General features: G+C 33.5%; 1 protein-coding gene across 6 annotated transcripts in view; it reads left to right on the top strand.

Moving 5' to 3' along the window:
• Positions 1–18,496, top strand: part of LOC150099827 (semaphorin-1A-like) — a 405,107-nt gene that overhangs the window by 131,469 nt on the left and 255,142 nt on the right. For all 6 annotated transcript variants that reach the window (XM_090404329.1, XM_090404333.1, XM_090404331.1 and 3 more), the window contains exons 4-5: positions 3,004–3,049; positions 15,115–15,177. In XM_090404329.1, coding sequence (XP_090260455.1) covers positions 3,004–3,049; positions 15,115–15,177 — 109 coding nt within the window. The remainder of the gene's footprint in view (positions 1–3,003; positions 3,050–15,114; positions 15,178–18,496) is intronic.

Here is an 18,496-nt window from a genome sequence, read left to right as displayed (position 1 = left end):
ATGAATTATCAAATGTAATGGCCTAGCAGTTACTGAAGTGTGTTTTCATGTAACTTTATGCATTTGTTTTCACACCAGTACAACCTTGAAAATGCTAGACAGTGGCTAGTGAAACTTGTTGGCTCTTTGTATTTTTAATCATTAAATCTTATGGTCTTTTTAACAATAAAAGTTCTTAGTTTTAATAAATTAGACCAAATATGAACAATTTGAATTTGTTTCTGACAGCATATGACAATGTTACCATTGAACTAGACAAGGAGAATGGATACACCATGATACGTCTGGATTTTGAATATTGCATGGAAGACTGTTGCATAAATTGGAGAATATGGGTTTGGATTATAGAATATTAATGTGGATAAGAGGATGGCTGACTGAGAGATATCAAAAAAGTGATATATGGGGATGTGAGTCTGCAAGATTTAAGGTAACTAGTGGTATACCACAAGGATCAGTGCTTAATCCAGTGTTATTCAATCTATACATTAATGATATTGGGAAGGATTTGACAAGCAACATACAGTTTGCTGATAATGCAGGGTAATCAAGAATGCTGCTGATATGCAGCACTTGAAGAATGACTTGAATAAGCTGGAATTGTGGGCATGGGAAAATGGATGTCAGTAAATGTAAAGTCATGCACTTTGGCGTGATTAGATATTCAGCGTCGTATTATATTGGTGGGATTATGCTTGAAGAAACGGATGAGGGTAGGCTTGTCTCTTGGTTTCCATAATTCTGAATACAAAAAACATTGAGATAGTGCAAAGGAGAGTTTTTAAAAATTATATCAGGATTATGGAATACTGATTATGAAGATATTGAGAATTTATAGACTACAGTTTAGAAAAATTAGACTGCAATTTTGGGACTTAAAAACTAATGAAAGGATCATACAGGATCCAGTTGATGGAATTTTTCAATTTATTGAGGGTGGGGAAAGGACAAGAGGGCATCATTGGAAGCTGAGAATGAATGCTGCTAAGAAGGTGGTGAGGACTAGATTTTTCTCTCATAGGGTGGTGTGATAGGAATGGATTGCTATTGGATGTTGTGAGTGCAAGCAGTGTGAATGAATTAGAATAAATATAATAGCTGGTGTGTGTGTGTGTATGTAGTATGTGGCCTCCCTTGATGAGTCCCTGACTCCCTGGAGGTCTCTCTTAATAATATCTTATTATGAGTTATTTTTTCTTCAGACACTGAAGGGAAAAACATTTAAAAAAAAAAAAAGCAACAGATATTGTTGCTGTCATTTCTTCAGGCTTTATCTTAATGTGAGCAGCTCTGGTCCTATTATCCTACAACATTTGCTATATAATTCATAAGCTTTCTTGAACAGAGGAGGGGAATGCTTGTTTTGCAGATTTTCATGTCACTTTCCTCCACCCTATATGGAATAGTCTGCATCATTCATATGAAATATTGTGCAACTGCAGATTTATGTGGTGATGAAATTTCTAAATTATACTCTTTGTATAGCAATGAATAAGCAACTACACTAGAATTCACTTAGTCACAGTAAATACATGCCATTAGTTAAGAGAAAGGAAATGTTAAAAATTATGTGAATTCTGGTGTAGTTACATGTTGTTGCACAAAGGGTATTATTCAGAAATTTTGCAAAACTAGGCCTCATGGTGGCTATGGTTGCTCTCTTAGTAATGTGATAACAGCATTCCAGTAAAACTGTCCTTCTCTGCACATGGTGTGATGGCAATCCTTGCTTATTGTATATTGCTTGCATACTGCTGATGTATTCTGGACAAAAATTTTCTTAAGCAGACTGTGGACAATGCAGTATGAATGTCGTTTTTGTAATGTTATTTTAAGAACATAACTTTATATTTAAATTATAATTTTAATATAATTATAATATTAATTTGGTATAATGAAAAAATTGTTTGCAATGTAATCACTATTTGCACAGTATAGTGTACTATGTGTATGTGATGAAGTAGTCTTATTAATGAGATAAGTGACCAGTATTACAATTGAATTCATTTTCGGTCACTTATTTGCTTGGTTAGCTAAGCGGGTAACATGTGTTTTCTCCAACTAGTATGCAGTGGGTTAAAATCCCACTACAGGCATGGATATTTTGTGAATGTTTTTAATGGGTTGATGAATTTCATTGCCTAATGTTAGACTGCCTCCCTCAATTCATTTCACTGACATTGAAATGAATTGAGAAGTTCCATGGTGTACATAATCCAGAAGCCCTGTAACAGACTATAACACCCTTTCATGGGTGACATTCACAATTAAAGAATAAAAATCAGATGGCATCATACCTCTTCCATATTGATGTTATTTGTGATGTTCAAACAGGACATAGTATTCTACTATTGGATAAATCTAGCTCTTTCTATAGCAAACCAGTGTGATATAATTAAGTCTGACACCTATCTCAAACAGTCTAGTTTTTTAATGTAAGAAGTTGGATTTTTTAAATTTCAAAATGTAAATATCTGATATCACAGGAGGAAAAAAGTGAATTTTATCAGTGAATATAATTTTACTGGCAACAAATGTTAGGTTGAAGGATAACCAGAAATAAATTGAGATATGAAAGCCATGGGGGGGGGGGAGTTGCTTTGTCTTATTTTTTTAACATTTTTTGTTTTTAATTTAGCTATATTATGTGTAAATACTTATAAAGGTAGTAGTCATGAGGCTATGTAACCTATGCATTCACACAAAATTATGACATAATGCATCTTCCATTGATAAATCTTGGCCAAGATTTATGAAAAATGTCAGTTTAGCAAATCTTACACTTAAAGTTATGAATAATTTATACATTTCTAATTACTTAGTAAGGTTTTTTAATTTGCACAGTGTTGTCAGTGAAATGCATTTTCTATCCTAATCAACTCAACAGAACTTTTAGAAAAAAATAAAGAGTGGGGAGTGAGTGTATTCTGGATTACAAGTTGTAGTATTTTTTTGTTATGTTATGTTGACATTATATAATGCTTTGTTTTACTTCTTTTACAGAAACTATGTGTACAATTTATCCTTAAGTAATCTGCAGGAAAGGAAGGTATGTTGTGGAAACCATGCTAGTTTATAATTTCTTCAAATTTAGATCAATTAAATTAATTAATGACTTTTCTTACCTGATTCACTGCATTCCTTAATATTCATGATCAAGGTATATGTCATTCCAAGGCTTCCATGGGAATTGGAAAAATATGTGATTGACCCATTTGTTTTGCTCATATCTAATAATCTTAGCCCGTCTAAATAGTCAACCTATTTATAAAGATACTCGAAGATGATCTTTATGGTTTTTAAATAAACTTTTTTTCATCAGTATGATTGCCCTTTATAATAACGTGACAAGAGCTGTTGATAAGGGAAAGGCATATTCTATAAGTTAGATACCAAGGAATTATGTACTTGGTTTAATCCTTTATCCAAGTGTAAGCAAACAAGTTTGCACCTGAACTATTTTCAGGACTGGGGCTACTCTGCCATTTTTTGGATTTTGCAGAGGCTGTTGACAGGGTGCCATGTGATAAGCTAATATATATATGTTGCAGCACATGGGGTTTAGATGTCAGGTTAGTCAAATGGATTCAGGATTGGTTATCTGATAGGTATTGGAGTTGTGTATGGTGGAGCAATATCAAGGAAGCAGAAGGTTACAAGAGGGATTCCACAGGGCTCAGTACTGGGACCTGTATTATTTAACCTTTATATCAATGACATTGTCAGTGGATTGCAGATGATGTGAAACTGGTAAGGGTTATTAGTAATGGTACAGCCCTGCAAGAGACTTTGAATAAACTGAACAGATTGGCAAATGAATGGGGGGTATCAATTTAATGCAGCAAAATGTAATCTCAAAGTTTGGGATACATTGATAGGAGGCTGCATAATCTGTTGGAGGAAGTAGGTGAGGCAAGACATCTGGGGGTGATGATTGATAGAAACCTGAAATTCAGCAAACTTATTGCAAAAGTGGTTATGATAACCCAGAGGGTTGCTGCAATATTGAGAAGGATGCTGACCTGCAGAGATAGTTGTCATTCCATTGTGTAAAGCCCTGATCAGACCACACCTGGACTATTTTTCTCAAATTTGGTCCCCAGGATTTGAAGTGGATAAATTAACTGTGGAAAGGGCACAGAGGCAGATAACAAAGATGATTTCAGGACTGTACAAGGTTAGTTATGAGGACAGGCTGAGGGAATGTGGACTGCAGAGTTTGGTAGATAGAAGAAAGAAACATGATATGATTCTGGGGAGTTCTTTCACTTAGTGGAACAGGGGGAAGGAATGAGGACAAGGACCATCCCTTGAAGTTAGCAAAGGAAGCTGTCAGCAGGAGGGTGAGGAGTGATTTGTTTGTATGGAGGGTGGTTGAACCATGGAATGCATTGCTTGAGAGTGGTGAGAGCATGGATGGTCAATAAGTTGAAGGAATGGTATAATAGACTTCAGTGGCGAATTCTCCATGCTTGCTGCACAAGCTCATTAATTGAGAAAGAAGTAATATTTATTTGTTAATAAATGCATGCATTTATAAGCATTCCATTAAGGCTTTTATTTTTGTACACTGAAGATGTTTTAGTTCCGCTCCCTCCACGTCATCTCACCCTGTTGCTTAACCCTCCTACTGACCAAGGTGGATGAAATAGCAAGACTACCACAGACTTTTTCGTGGATCAAAACTTCATCAGCATTCTATCTTTTATCAAGTATTTACCCTCCTCCACTGTTATCCTTGATGGCGATTTGAGAGCCATTAGCGGATTAACTGTGTTTGAGTGACTTTTGTGTCACTTGTCTTTACATCTACTCTGTTACTGCGAATTTTCTTCACTGTACTTGGATGTTTGATCTTTTTTGATAAACAATTTATTTATTCTCTTTCCAAAAATAGAAGTTTCACATCTGCCAAAATAAATAATCAATCCTGAAATGACCATAGATCAGCTTTTGCAATGAATATATTTTAGTAATAGTTAATTTGCTCCACTTTACTGACAATATAGATTCTTTTTTTGCGAATTTTCAAATGTCTGTTTACGTTTAAAATATTTTGTCAAATATTTATATTTTTAAATAACATTTAGTGAAATAAATATGGCATTTTGCTTTCTTTCTTTGCAAAATAACTTTATATGGATTGTCACATTTCAATTTCAAGAACGATTGTTTTTTTTTATGAACAACAAATGATTATAAACTGCATTACTCGGTTTCCGATATTGTCTTTTTTAGTATCAAAAATTTATACCTAATGGTATTTTATCAGAGACTCTTCTTTTGCTGAAAATTGCAACAGAGGTTTTTTTTTGTAGTAGGATGCACATTACTATAATATCCAGTGCTTAACCACTGTAGATATGTTGAAAATATAATAAGAAGGATATCCTGTATGGAATGATTAAAAATGTATGCTCATTTTTAGGGTTTTTTACTGCAACCCCCCCCCCCCCTCTCCTCTCCTGGAAGTGAGTTGCATAACTACTTTAAATTTCTACAGCTTTGGAAGCTTTCAGACTGTATTCAAAATCTCCTATTTCAGTTTACCGTTTTGACAAAAGAAATAAAGCAATAATATTGTTGCATATCGAAGCTTCTAATTCTGTTCTCTTTCTTTGAATCTGAAATCAGCAGTCTGCTGAAATTATTCTAAGATTTAGAAATACTATGCTGTATTTTCAACATGTAAAACTGTATACCACACAAAGAAATTTCAATTGTGTTATTTCTGTTTCTTTTTTTTTTTTTTTTAAATCTAAATATTACTATTTCTATTTCTGCTGATTGCTATTTCTGAAATACGTCTTAGAAATGCTGGACAATAATCCTCTTACCTAGAGGAAAAGCTAAAGTCATAGATTACTCTTTTGAGAAACACAAGACAAAGTTTCCGAGAAGTCGCACTAAATTGCCTCAAGCAAGAATGTCTTGTTTCGTTTTCTGTTGTTCAGATATCCTAACACAGTAAAACTGACATTTCTTTTACAGGCTGAAGTATTTATGCCAAAAATGATTTCTTTATTTATAGTGATCAGTTTCACTTTTATTATCGAAAAATTCTAAATTATTTGATAATTATCTTGAAAAAAATTACTGCTATTGCTGCTGCTGCTCTTGCTTGCCACCTCACAAATGAATTGTATATTGGGTATACTTTCTAATATTCTTTTCTGCGCAGTAACAAGTTGTAGACTAATGGAAATTACTAACCCCCCCCCCCCACACACACATACACATACTGGGAACTAGATCAAAAGAACATGCCCAGAAGGCAGCACACTAAAGTACCTCGTGCAATAACTGAATATTTTACAGGCAGAAATTCCTTGTTCTCTTTTTCCATCTTTCTGATTGATTAGCAGACATTCGAAGCATATTCTGATATTGCATTTGTAGGATGACGGCATTTTTAACTATTGATTTCCTCTATTAGCCAACATCACATAACTTCCTGATTTATAATAATAGGAAAATAATATGTATATTTTCTTATTTATAATTTGCAAATTTATAATAATCAAAACTTAGTTTCTGTGTCAAAAAATGAACGTTATGTGGAACAATTATTATGGAAAAATCGCAAATGAAATAAAAACTGTACCTATGTTTCATGGAAGCTTTCGGGTGTCTGGTAATGTTGCAATGGGGGGGGGGGTGATGCTATCAAAGTTGAAATAAAGTTCATTTCTATTGTGAAAATATGAAATTTCACATTTGATGCATGCACATATACATATTTTGTATTAGAGAATATATGCAAAAGTATCACTTATATTAAAATTGGCAAAAAATATATAAACTAGCAGAAAATATATACATATGAATTTAAATAATAACTGTTTATTTCATTCTATAAAGACCGATTATACAGGGAAACCAAGAAAATTAAAGTACAAAGAACAGTAGATTACTATATAATATAAAGAAAAAATTTAGTGATATGATTAAAGAATTTCATGTTATTCCCTATAAAGCAAAGTTGCTCCAGCGTGTCCTAAAGGAAACCTGTGAAGTATTATTCGATTTCGATGGTTTTGTACAAAAATAAAAATAATATAATCTGGAACGTAGGTAGCCGGTTTTCTTTTCTTTTCTTTTTTTAAAAGAATATTTCAAATAATTATCGTGAATTAATTTCTTCGAGAAGAAAGCAAAATGTTTTGTCAAGAAAGCGATTAGAAAAAAAATTAGCGCAAAAAATTAAATGAAATTGGTTCTCCAAGGTAAGGCAATATTTAAGTGAAGAAATTATGCAAGACCTTTATTTTGTCCAGAAATTAAAATTGTATTGTACAATAAAAAGAGAAAATAGAAATATAAATAATTTCTCTATTTTTAGTCTATCCTATATAACTAAAATCCAATTACCCAGCATAGAACAAGGATGTGCCTTTCTTGTTATAGGCAACTGAGAGGTAGCTACAAACATGAGATAATCCAATTAACCATTCTCTTCAGCGTGAGGGTTTATCACACCTTCCAATGGACAGGACGGTCAAATTGCACTTCCCACCTGGTTCTTTAAACAGGTGGGCTGAATCATATCCAGATTTAGCTGGATGTCTATAGACGTCCTGGCCATTTGGAAGGTTAAACACGGGCCATAAGCAGTCAAAGTAGCTCTAGCCAGTGAGCTTCGGTCAGGCTTTACAAGTGTGCGTGTTGCTTCGGAAAATTAAGTTACAACTAACTTTTTATGACGATCTTATTGACCAATTCATTAAGAACTGTAGGATAGAATTTTGTATTCAAGTAGCTAAATTGAAAAAGATAAATATCATTTGTAAAATAAATTTTGTATTTGTATGATTAAATGTACATTAATTTCTAAATACAGGTAACCCTCGTATAATGCACGGTCTACAAATTGTAGTAATTTATCTTTCATGTTTTTCACCGTGCGACTTAAAAAAAATCAAATTTTATCTTAGTTAAATTTGTGTCCCACATGTAATTATAAGTAGAGAATTTATATCAGGGGAAATACCCTTTAGCACACATGTACCTCAATTGTTTACCATATAAAACGTTTATTGTTGAAAATTGTCCTTGTTTCTGCCAGGAAAATGCATTAAAAATCATAAGTGTGTTCATCTGAAGCTGAGCACTTTATTTTCTGGTGAGTTACATACAATATGTAATGCTTGCTTTTTTTGTGTAAAAAAAAATTTATTTTTATAGTTAATGGCCACAAACTGCAATGAAAGGGAAAAACCAAAATTGAAAACAAAATTAATTTCTCTGGAAGAAAAATATTCAAAATCTTGATTTGGTTGAAAAATGGAGAAAAACCAGGAGTTTTTGCAGGGACTGAATTTAAATGAATCAACAAGTAACAATCAAACAAAATGAACATAAAATCCGAGAAAGTGTTTATTGCTGGGTCAACGATAAGTGCAAAGTGCGTTGCTCGTGTACGTGATATTCTAATGGAGAAATCTCTAATGATTTCGATAGAAGATTACACTCAGAAGAAAATTCCTGTGGATGGAAATCTTATTAAACAAAGAACTTTCAAAGTTTATAAACATTTATAGTGCAGACCAGGTGTTCAATGCAGATGAATCCAGGTTATATTGGAAAAAAGTGCAAAAATGCACCTATATTTCGAAAAATGAAAGATCAGCTCCTGGATTCAGTTTCCAAGGATAGAATTACTCTACTATTTTGTAATAATGCATCAGGTGATTACATGACAAAACCAGTGTTTAATAACCAATCCTCAAATCCTCGTGCTATGAAAGATTAAAATATGCACTATTTTATTTTGCCTAAAATATTTATGCATTATGTGCAATGAAGTTTAAGTACAATTTGTAATTTTTATACTTTTATAATGTGTATTTGTTTCATAGTTTGTTTTCTTAACTTACATGAATTACTGAATTAAATAAAAATATATTTTTTGTTGGATATCTCATTATGAGATGAAGTGAAAATGAATAAAACAAAACAACAACAGGAGATTGAATTTGCAAAAGATATCCTAAACATGAATACTAAAAGTGGTAATATATATATATATATATATATATATATATATATATAAACACTGCCATTAGCATCATACAACAATTTCTCACCACTTCATCTAATAGTCAGAATCCTCACTAATGACACCATTTCTTTATCATATATACAAATTATGTCTGGCAGTCCAGATTTTGAAATAAACTTAAGTTACTTCACTTGAGACCAAAGTATTTGCTATTCTCCAATCACTGAAGCCATTTTCATCATTTAAAAAGAGCTAGTAATTTACAACACTATTGACTAGATGGGACACATCTTGCATTTCCCACAACCAGGAATAACAGTAGTTGGCAGCAAACCAAAAAAAAAAAAAGTTCCTTGTTTCATACATTATCTGATTCAATGTCACCCACCAAGTGCAGTAAGAATTAAGGCAATTTATCCTAATGAAGCAGTTCAATTTAACACATTGTAATGAGATGAAAGGCAATGCATCAGCAATAATGCAGTTGCTGCCCTGCATGTTTCAAGTCTTGAGTGTAAATTTTGATTTTTATCCTGAGGAAGCAGGCTGCAGAGCCTGCAAAACTAAGATATAAATTGCTATTAGACTATGCAGGGAAATGTAATATGGAAAACAACCAGAAACTAGAGATTAAAGTTGATAATTAATCAAGTAAGATATAATTTTTTACAACAGTGGTCTGAAAAGTTCTTGGCCTAACAATGAAAAAATGAATTTATAATTTCAAAAAGATTTTTATTTTTCAGCATAATCTCTCTTAAGACTAACACATTTATTCCAGCGATGCTCCAGTCCATTATCCCTTCCCTGTAGTGGTTCTCAGTAAGATCTGCAAAATACCCCTCTACAGCAGCAATCACCTTGATCTGAAGAAAAAATGCTAACCAACCAGGAAGAGTTTTTTTTTTAGTTTTGAAAAGAGATAGAAGTCAGAGGGAGTCAAATCTGGGGAATAGAGTGGATGTTAAAACAATTCATAGTTCAGATGCCTCAATTTTCTCATTGCCAAAACATCTTTGTGGGCAGGTGCATTGTCCTGATGAAAAATGATTTTTTTCTTCTGCAAACCAGATCTTTACTAACAAATATTTTCGTCTAGTCTGGTAATAGTCAGAATTTCCAATTCTTTTAGATTGGAATAATATTCCCTGGTTATTGTTTTACCCTTTTCAAGATAATAAACAAAATGCCTTTTAGTATCGTAAAACACTGATGCCATGACCTTTTCTGTCGATGGAACTGACTTTGTCTTCTTTGGCCCCGAACAACCGACTTCTGTCTGCTGTTTGGATTCTGGTATGTAATGGTGAATCCAAGTCTCATCCATAGTAAAAATAAACACACAAAATCAGTTATATTCTTGTTAAAATGCTCCAAGCATTGTTCAGAGATTTTCATGCAAGTGCATTTTTATCTGCTGTGAGCAACCATGGTACCCATCTTGCACAAAGCTTTTTCATTTGCAATTCTTCATGCAAAATATATCCTACACGTTCTTTTGAAATGCCTATAGTCTCGGCAATTTCATGCACTTTGACTCGCCAGTCATCCAATACCATATCATGCACTTGATCAATGATTTCTGGTGTTACACTTCTTGGACATCCTTCATGTGGATCATCTTGAAGGCATGGTATGCCCATGTTTAAACTTGGCAGCCCATTTCTTAATTGTTGAAAATAAAGGAAAAGAGTGCCCATAAACTTTTATGAACTTCGAATGAATTTCTTTTGGTTAAACCTTCTTTTACAAAGAATTTTGTAATCATGATACTCAATTTTATCCATTTCAAGGGATATAGACAACACTTTTGCTTCAGACAGCTGTATAAAACAAACTACATGATAGAATGATTTGCAATTTCACATGGATGCTTATGACAGATGTACCAACTTAGAAACAAAAATCCTGCCGATAGTTTTGCTATTTATGGTAGAGGCCAAGAACTTTTCAGAACCTTTTAGTGACCAAGGATGAATTTCATCTTTAGCTGATGGAAAGATAAACAACTTTTGGATTGAAGAGAAAGAGCTGCAAAATCCCATTTTTTAGGATGTCTAAAAATATTTTAATCACTTAGTTGCATTGAGATGGAGATCTGGCAGATAGCTTCTGGTGGCGTGGAGTATAGTGAATGTTTTTTTTTTGTTTGTTAAGGAAGGTAAAAATCCATTCAAGTTTTTGAACAAGCAAAAATTCCTTACGTTATTTATTCCTTCTCCTGTGCTGGTTTTGAACATGATCATAGGACAGGCAGAGGTATATGACAATACAAGGTGCATCCAGAAAGTAAGGTCTGCTCACAGTTTACTACCAATATATGAGAGAGTACACACTGAAGCATAGAAAAACTCATTAGCTAGCTGTTGACCATTTTATTTTTACCATTTGTTGCATGCTGTGATTTAAAAAAAAAAAAAAAAAAAAAACTCACTGTTTGTGAGGTTCATGGTGTGATAGTGGGTTTTTTGCCCAAAAAAAAAAAAGTCTTGCTGCAGAAATTTATTGACTGTGTAAAGTTTACGGGCCTAATGTAATGAGTGACAGTAATATTAGGCAATGATGCCATTCGTTTAAAGAAGGGTGCAAAAGTTTACACAATGAAGAGAACAGTGGTCAGCCAAATGCAGTGATAGATGATTTGGTGGAAAGAGTGAACACAAAAATTCATGAGAATTGCTGTTTCACTTCCTTTTGAAATCCCAGACATTTCTCGCTCAGTCATTCATGAAATTGTGCCAAAAGCTGGGCATAAGAAATTGTGCCAGATGGGTCCCAAAATTTTATGCTGTCTGATGCACATAAACAGCAACGAGTAGAATCACTTAAGAATTTTTGGAGCATTACGAAGGATATGAACTTTTTTCCTTAGGTCATGGGTGGTCACAAAATGTTGATTTTGTACACAAATGTGGAGTCAAAACAACATTCAATGCAGTAGTGCCATTCATCTCTGAAAGCAAAAGAAAAAAAAATTCAAACAGGCACTTCTAATAAAAAAAAAAATAAATAAATATGGCTACTGTCTTCTGGGACAAAAGAGATCTTGCTCGTCAATTTTCCTTCTGTAAGGTACAATAATTAATGTTAATGCGTATTGTGAAGTGCTGAACAAACTCAGACGAGCAATCCAGCAAATTCAGAAGTTTGAGCAGGAACTTTTTAACCACCCACTCTACAGTCCTGACCTCACGCTGTGATTTTTGGTCCCGCATGTGAAGCAGTAGCTCCCGTCTCAGTGCTTTGAACTGAAGAACAGCATGACTCAGTGGTTGAACTCAGTCGCAGCAGACTTTCTTGATGTGGTATGGAGTAACTGGTACCACGATACCAAAAATGTCTGGAAATCAATGGCAACTATGCAGAAAAATAAAGTATATATATGTAGGTATTTTAACATATAATAAAATTATTTTTTTTCTTCTCTACCAGTTTTTTGGAAATTCTTGACAACCTTACTTTCTGGACATGTCTCATACTTCTGCTGACTTTAGGGATGATTTTTGGTTGTGATGATAGTTTTCTGAGAGAGGAGTATCTTTATTATCTTAGTGTCATACTCGGTAGGAAACTCAATTTGCCATTAGATGCTATGTAATTTCATTAAAATGTTGGATATATACTGTTCTACTAGTTATCTCAAAATGCTCATACCTACCTAATATACAAGCTATGTGGATGAGTGTTTTGAGTTTAGTTATTTCAAAATTATTAGAGTATTTCTGTTTAAAGCCTTGTGGAGCACCATCCATTGATCCAAATGCTACAACCAACTCCTTACTTTCTTGATTGGTGACCACACCACACAATCAACTCCATATTACCACCAATCTGTTATCAATTTTTCAGCAAATTAATTTGCTATTATACTACTTGTCAGCACTCTAACATTGTTATTTAATATTTTGGTCCTGTAGGCCATTTCTGACTGAATCAGTCTGCTTCAGTATCATCTAATAAGTTAAATATTAATTATTTTCTTATAATTCTGTGTTGTAATCAATGTCATTAAGATAAACTGACATGCACTGCCAACACATTAGCCTTTCTATTCGTTTTGAGAATCATCTGTATAAAGTTGAAGAGCTAAGTTTGATAACATCTTAGATTCTAATATCAGATTTAATGTCACTTCCTTTCGTAATGCAACCATACAGATAAGAGTGGAGATAGTGTACTCTTCATATAATAATAATAATCTACTCCAGCTGTCTTTCCATTTTTCAAGCTTTTGATAACTCTTTCTATCTCAACATATTCCTTTCTACTTCTGTTTTCATTCTTCTTGAATATTTTCTACTACTATTTTGTCTTTCAAAGTAATTACTCTAGATATATAGAAATCCATATCTTCAGTTTTTGGGTCACATTTATCATTGATTCTTTTCACAATACTCTTTCCTCCATTTCTAAGCTTTTTCAACATTCTTCCAATATTCTCCATTGCATTCTGCCACCTTCCTAATATTGGTCTTCTGTATTCTTACAGAAGTCTTCCCATGATGAGAAAGGACATCACAATCTCAAAATGAAGACTAACCTCCCAAGTTTGAGATATACAGCCACCTGTATATGCCTCAAGTCTGAAGATCTTGCTCCCACACACTAGATGTGCATGAAAGTGCAGTTCTAAATATTATAGATAGTCCTAGGTATTAGTTTTTACTTTAAAATGTCATAACTAGAGTTCATTCACTGAATTTTTTCATAAATAGTAAGACCTCCTGTTGCAGCTTTCTTTGTAACAATTAAAGATGCCAGAAAAATGTCCGATTTAAACATGTCTGAAGTCTGCTCTTCTTGCATACCTGTATCTCAAATATTCTAAGCTGTAATGATTGTGGTTCTGTGGCAGTACTGAGATGTATTGCAGGGAACAGGATAGCAGTCATGCAATTGCTGATTGCCTTGGTAGAGAATAACATGTTTGAAAAGTTGTCTGGCCTGATTGACCAAGTCCATAGCATGTTTGCTCTCCAACTGTTCAGCAGTGTGGTTCAAGTTCATACTGTGGTATACTGTTCTTACTGTGAAAGTCTAGGTAATAGGTAGTTTTCATTGTCTGGAGTGAGACCACCACCCTCTTATTGGAGGCCTGAAGTGTTTTGAAAAAGTATTGACTGTTTAATTATCTTCCTCTGTGTCTAGAGCAAGATTCTCAGATAGTTTACCCTTGGCCTGCATGCAGTGTTTATAACCTCTGAACTAGAACTTATTTTTTTCCAAGAACTCTACACTTGGCATCTATATTATATTTCTACCCAAAACCAGGTAGCATTGTAACACACAACTCAAAATACTCAGTCTGTGACATTTGCTACTTGTAGATGGCAAAAGTTGCTTTTCCTTAGCTGTTCCTAGACACTTATTCATCTATCCTACACTTTAAAGAAGCATTCCAATGCCCTTTGACTATCTGCTTGATTATCTTCCTTGTTATTCACCTTGCTGTTAGCTGTCGAATGCCATCCTAATTTGCATATTTGGAGTTTGTGTTGACATAGCTGTCAAATGATGTATGTTAAGATTTGGACAGTGTACTTCTTTGCAACTTTGCTGGTACATTCATTCCATAAAAAAACTGCTTTTATTAGGAAATTGATATTGTTCTTGCTAACCCTGTGCATAGATGAAATACATCATGTACCATGAGCCAGAAATTTCAGCAGAAATTTCTCAAATCATAGATGAAATACATGTATCATGAGCCAGAAATTTCTCAAATTTCTGGCTAATGGTACATGATGTATTTCATCATTAATTAATTTAATTAGTGCATGCATCTTTATTTTTTCCTAAACATTGCTGAAACTTCAATACATTGCTCTACTGCGCTCATTATGCCCTGTCCAAATTGTTCTAATTTAAATCGTACTGAGGACACTTATGACACACATTCAATGAATGAATGACTGAAGCATTTTACTACAGTAATCAGTCTTGTTCTATGTTATAGTTTCTATAATTAATTTCAATCTATGGCATAGAGAGGCAAAGTTATCTAAAAAAACAAAGCTTAAAACCATATTAAAACTAAACAATTAAGCAGATATTAGTGTATTAATCTTTTAGGTGCATTTTTAGCTCTAATTTTTATCATTTGTTTTGTTTAGAAACTTGAATGGTATTCCTCTGAAGATGATGTCAAGATGTGTCGACTAAAGGGAAAATCAGGAGTAAGTATGAGTTTCACAGAAATATAATCTCATTAACTTCACAACTACTATAGATATATTTGCTGTTCTTGTGTGCATTTTGCATTCCCCCCTCTCCTCAGTTATTGAGGCAATCAGGAATAATTATTGGCATAAGGTATTCAGATAGAGTGTGTAATGAATATTGATTACATCTTTTTTTTTCTCTTTTTCAGATTATTAATTGTGAATGTGGAAACTTATTTGTGATAATATTACCATTAAACCTGCACTAATATGGTTATTTATCTAAGCTCACTTTAGCTAATGTTTATAAATGTTTCAATGCTAATGGTGTATTCTCCTACACATCAAGAATGATCGAAATTTCTATGAGCACTTGATAATATCTTTTAATATAACATTATTTCTTAACAGAATTGCAGAATATCCTCTTGTAGCAGGTGAACAAATATAACTAGTAAACTGATATTTATTATTTTTTAATGTGAATTCTTTCTATGAATGGTCACCATAAGTAGGCTAAGGATATTAGATAATTTGGGAACTTATGACCATACATGGAACTTCATAAATCTATTCAAGCAGATGTGTTAGATGCACACAGAATCATAGATACTGAAAGTTAAAATGGTAGATTGTAGGTATCCCTCTCACACCATGTAGAAATTTATTGTGAGCATACCTTCTCTTTATAGCACATTACAGCTATGTTTAACTGCTTGAGATTGTCCTAGAATTTCTAGTGACAGTTGGCCATTGTATGGCCTTATTATAACCTAGATGTTCAAGTTTAATGTAGCATGTCATTTTAAACAATTTAAATTTTCTTTCTCATATAGTTCTTACAAATCTGCTAACTTGTTAAATTTCTAAATAAACATTGTGTGTTTTAGCTATAATCATTGATTTCCTGTTGTATTAATTTCATGTACAATTAGGCTTCATGGCTTTCTGGTAGAAATGATGTCACTGGATGGGTTTAAGGATATGTGACAGATTGATTGGTAATCTGAGGTAATGATGAGGAAGAACTAGGACAAATTCTTGACAAAGTGAATGAGATCAGTAAGAACAGAGGAGTTCAACTCAATCCTAGCAAGACAGAGTATTGTTCTCAAAAGAAATATAGACACGGAGGCTCTTAAGAAACAAGTGTATCTTGATGGAGAAAGAATTGAAGTCTGAAAGTTCCAGGTACCTGGTATCCATTAATGTAAAGAACTGCTGTTCAGAAGCCATCAGAAGATTAGAAATAGCTAAAACAACAGTCAGTGCCACACACATGATGTTCTTAGCATATATTAAACAGCTGAGGAGGCAACCAGGTCTCTTACTAACCTGAAAACTTCTTAGAAGCATATTATTTTTTTTGAGATGTGTTACAGAAGGTTTTTCAGGATATATATCCAAAGGCAGTCAAATGGATGGGTGCTAGAAAGGATCAGTAAAACTTTAAAGCTCCCTAAAGATATTTACAGAAGAAAGCTAAAATACTTTAGCCATATTAACAGGATTGAAGGTGAACTTCTCAAAACAACAGTAGAAGGTAAAGTTCCTGGAAAAATAGGAAAGGTTAGACCCTCAAGATGTATGGGTGGTTTGTCTGGAGTTACTTCTCTTCAGAGAGTTGAAGCCTCCAGAAAAGAATACAACAGGATCACCTGGCCAAAGCAGTTCAAGCTGAAAATTCAGTGCATGTATGTATGCTGAATTTTCAGCTTGAACTGCTTTGGCACATTGTTAAATCATGGTTAAGGATTGGGGATTTTGCATGAAGTCAGGAATGAAGGCACTCATCCTAGAAAGAATAATTACTGTTATAGCACATGGTTGGATCAGGAGAGCAGAAGCAATCAGCCTGCAGAAAAGAGGTACATATTGTCATATGCCCTTTCCAAGCTCGCTTTCTACAATTTTTCTTAGCCATTTCTCAAGTAAGTATACTTGTATAAATCTTACCTGAAATGCTCAGCAGTGAAATACCTTTTTATAATTCTCATATCGTTTCATTTGAGAATTATTTTATCAAGAATTTATTTAAAATTCTTGACACTGTCCAGAGGAGAGCAGTTTGGCTCATAGATGATCCCTCTCTTACAGATTCACTTCAACCTCTATTTCACAGATAGTCTTTCAGTTCTATGTCTATTCTATAGGTACTTAATGGTCATTTCCCCACTGAACTTGCAATCATCATTCCTCCACTTTCTGTTATAGTTCTTAATACAAGAGCAGCAGCTGCCTAACATATCTTTGCAGTGCAGCTACAAACACACTGAACTTGCTTTTCTTCATCTTTTATTCAATCTTCTAGAACAGCCTACTGCAAAAAGTATTTTCAATCAGTTACAGCCTACAACTCTCCAAAAAAAAATTGCACTTCAAATCCATCACCAGCACCTTTTGACCTTATAGGTCAAAGGACCCATATATGTGTGTGTGTTAAAGAAACCAAGAAATTTTATACAGGTAACCTTCATATAACGTGGTACTTGTACTGCACGGTTCCGATAAAAACACGGTCTACAAATTGTAGTAACCCTTTATCTTTTCATATATTTTTCACTGCGCGACTTAAATCAAATTTTATCTTTGTTACATTTGTGTCTGCCTGTATCCCACATGTAATTATAAGTAGCGAATTTATATTAGGGGGAAATACCCTTTAGCACACATGTACCTCAATTGTTTACTGTATAAAACATTGTTGAAAATTGTCCTCATTTCTGCCAGGAAAGTGCATTAAAAATCATAAGTGTGTTCATCTCAAGCTGATCACTTTATTTTCTGGTGAGTTACATACAATATGTAACGCTTGCTTTTTTTTTTTGTGTAAAAAATTATTTTTATAGTTAATGGCCACAAACTGCAACGAAAGGGAAAAACCAACATTGAAAACAAAATTAATTTCTCTCGAAGAAAAATATTCAAAATCTTGGATCGGTTGAAAAATGGAGAAAAACCAGGAGTTTTTGCAGGGACTTCGAATTTAAATAAATCAACAATTCACACAATCAAACAAAATGAACATAAAATCTAAGAGTGTTTATTGCCTGGTCAACGATAAGTGCAAAGTGCGTTGCTCGTGTATGCGATATTCTAATGTAGAAATCTCGAATGATTTCGATAGAAGATTGCACCTCAAAAGAAAATTCCTATGGATGGAAATCTTATTAAACAAAAAAACTCAATTTATAAATATTTATAGTGCAGACCAGGTGTTCAATGCAGATGAATCTGGGTTATATTGGAAAAAAGTGCAAAAACGCACCTATATTTCGAAAAATGAAAGATCCAAGTTTCCAAAGATAGAATTACTGTTTTGTAGTAATGCATC

This window comes from Typopeltis vanoorti, chromosome 14 (genome assembly GCF_054136105.1).
Source record: "Typopeltis vanoorti isolate ZY-2024b chromosome 14, IOZ_Tvanoo_1.0, whole genome shotgun sequence".
In the NCBI taxonomy this organism is placed as follows: domain Eukaryota; kingdom Metazoa; phylum Arthropoda; class Arachnida; order Uropygi; family Thelyphonidae; genus Typopeltis; species Typopeltis vanoorti.
This window is presented reverse-complemented; position numbering and strand designations above follow the sequence as displayed.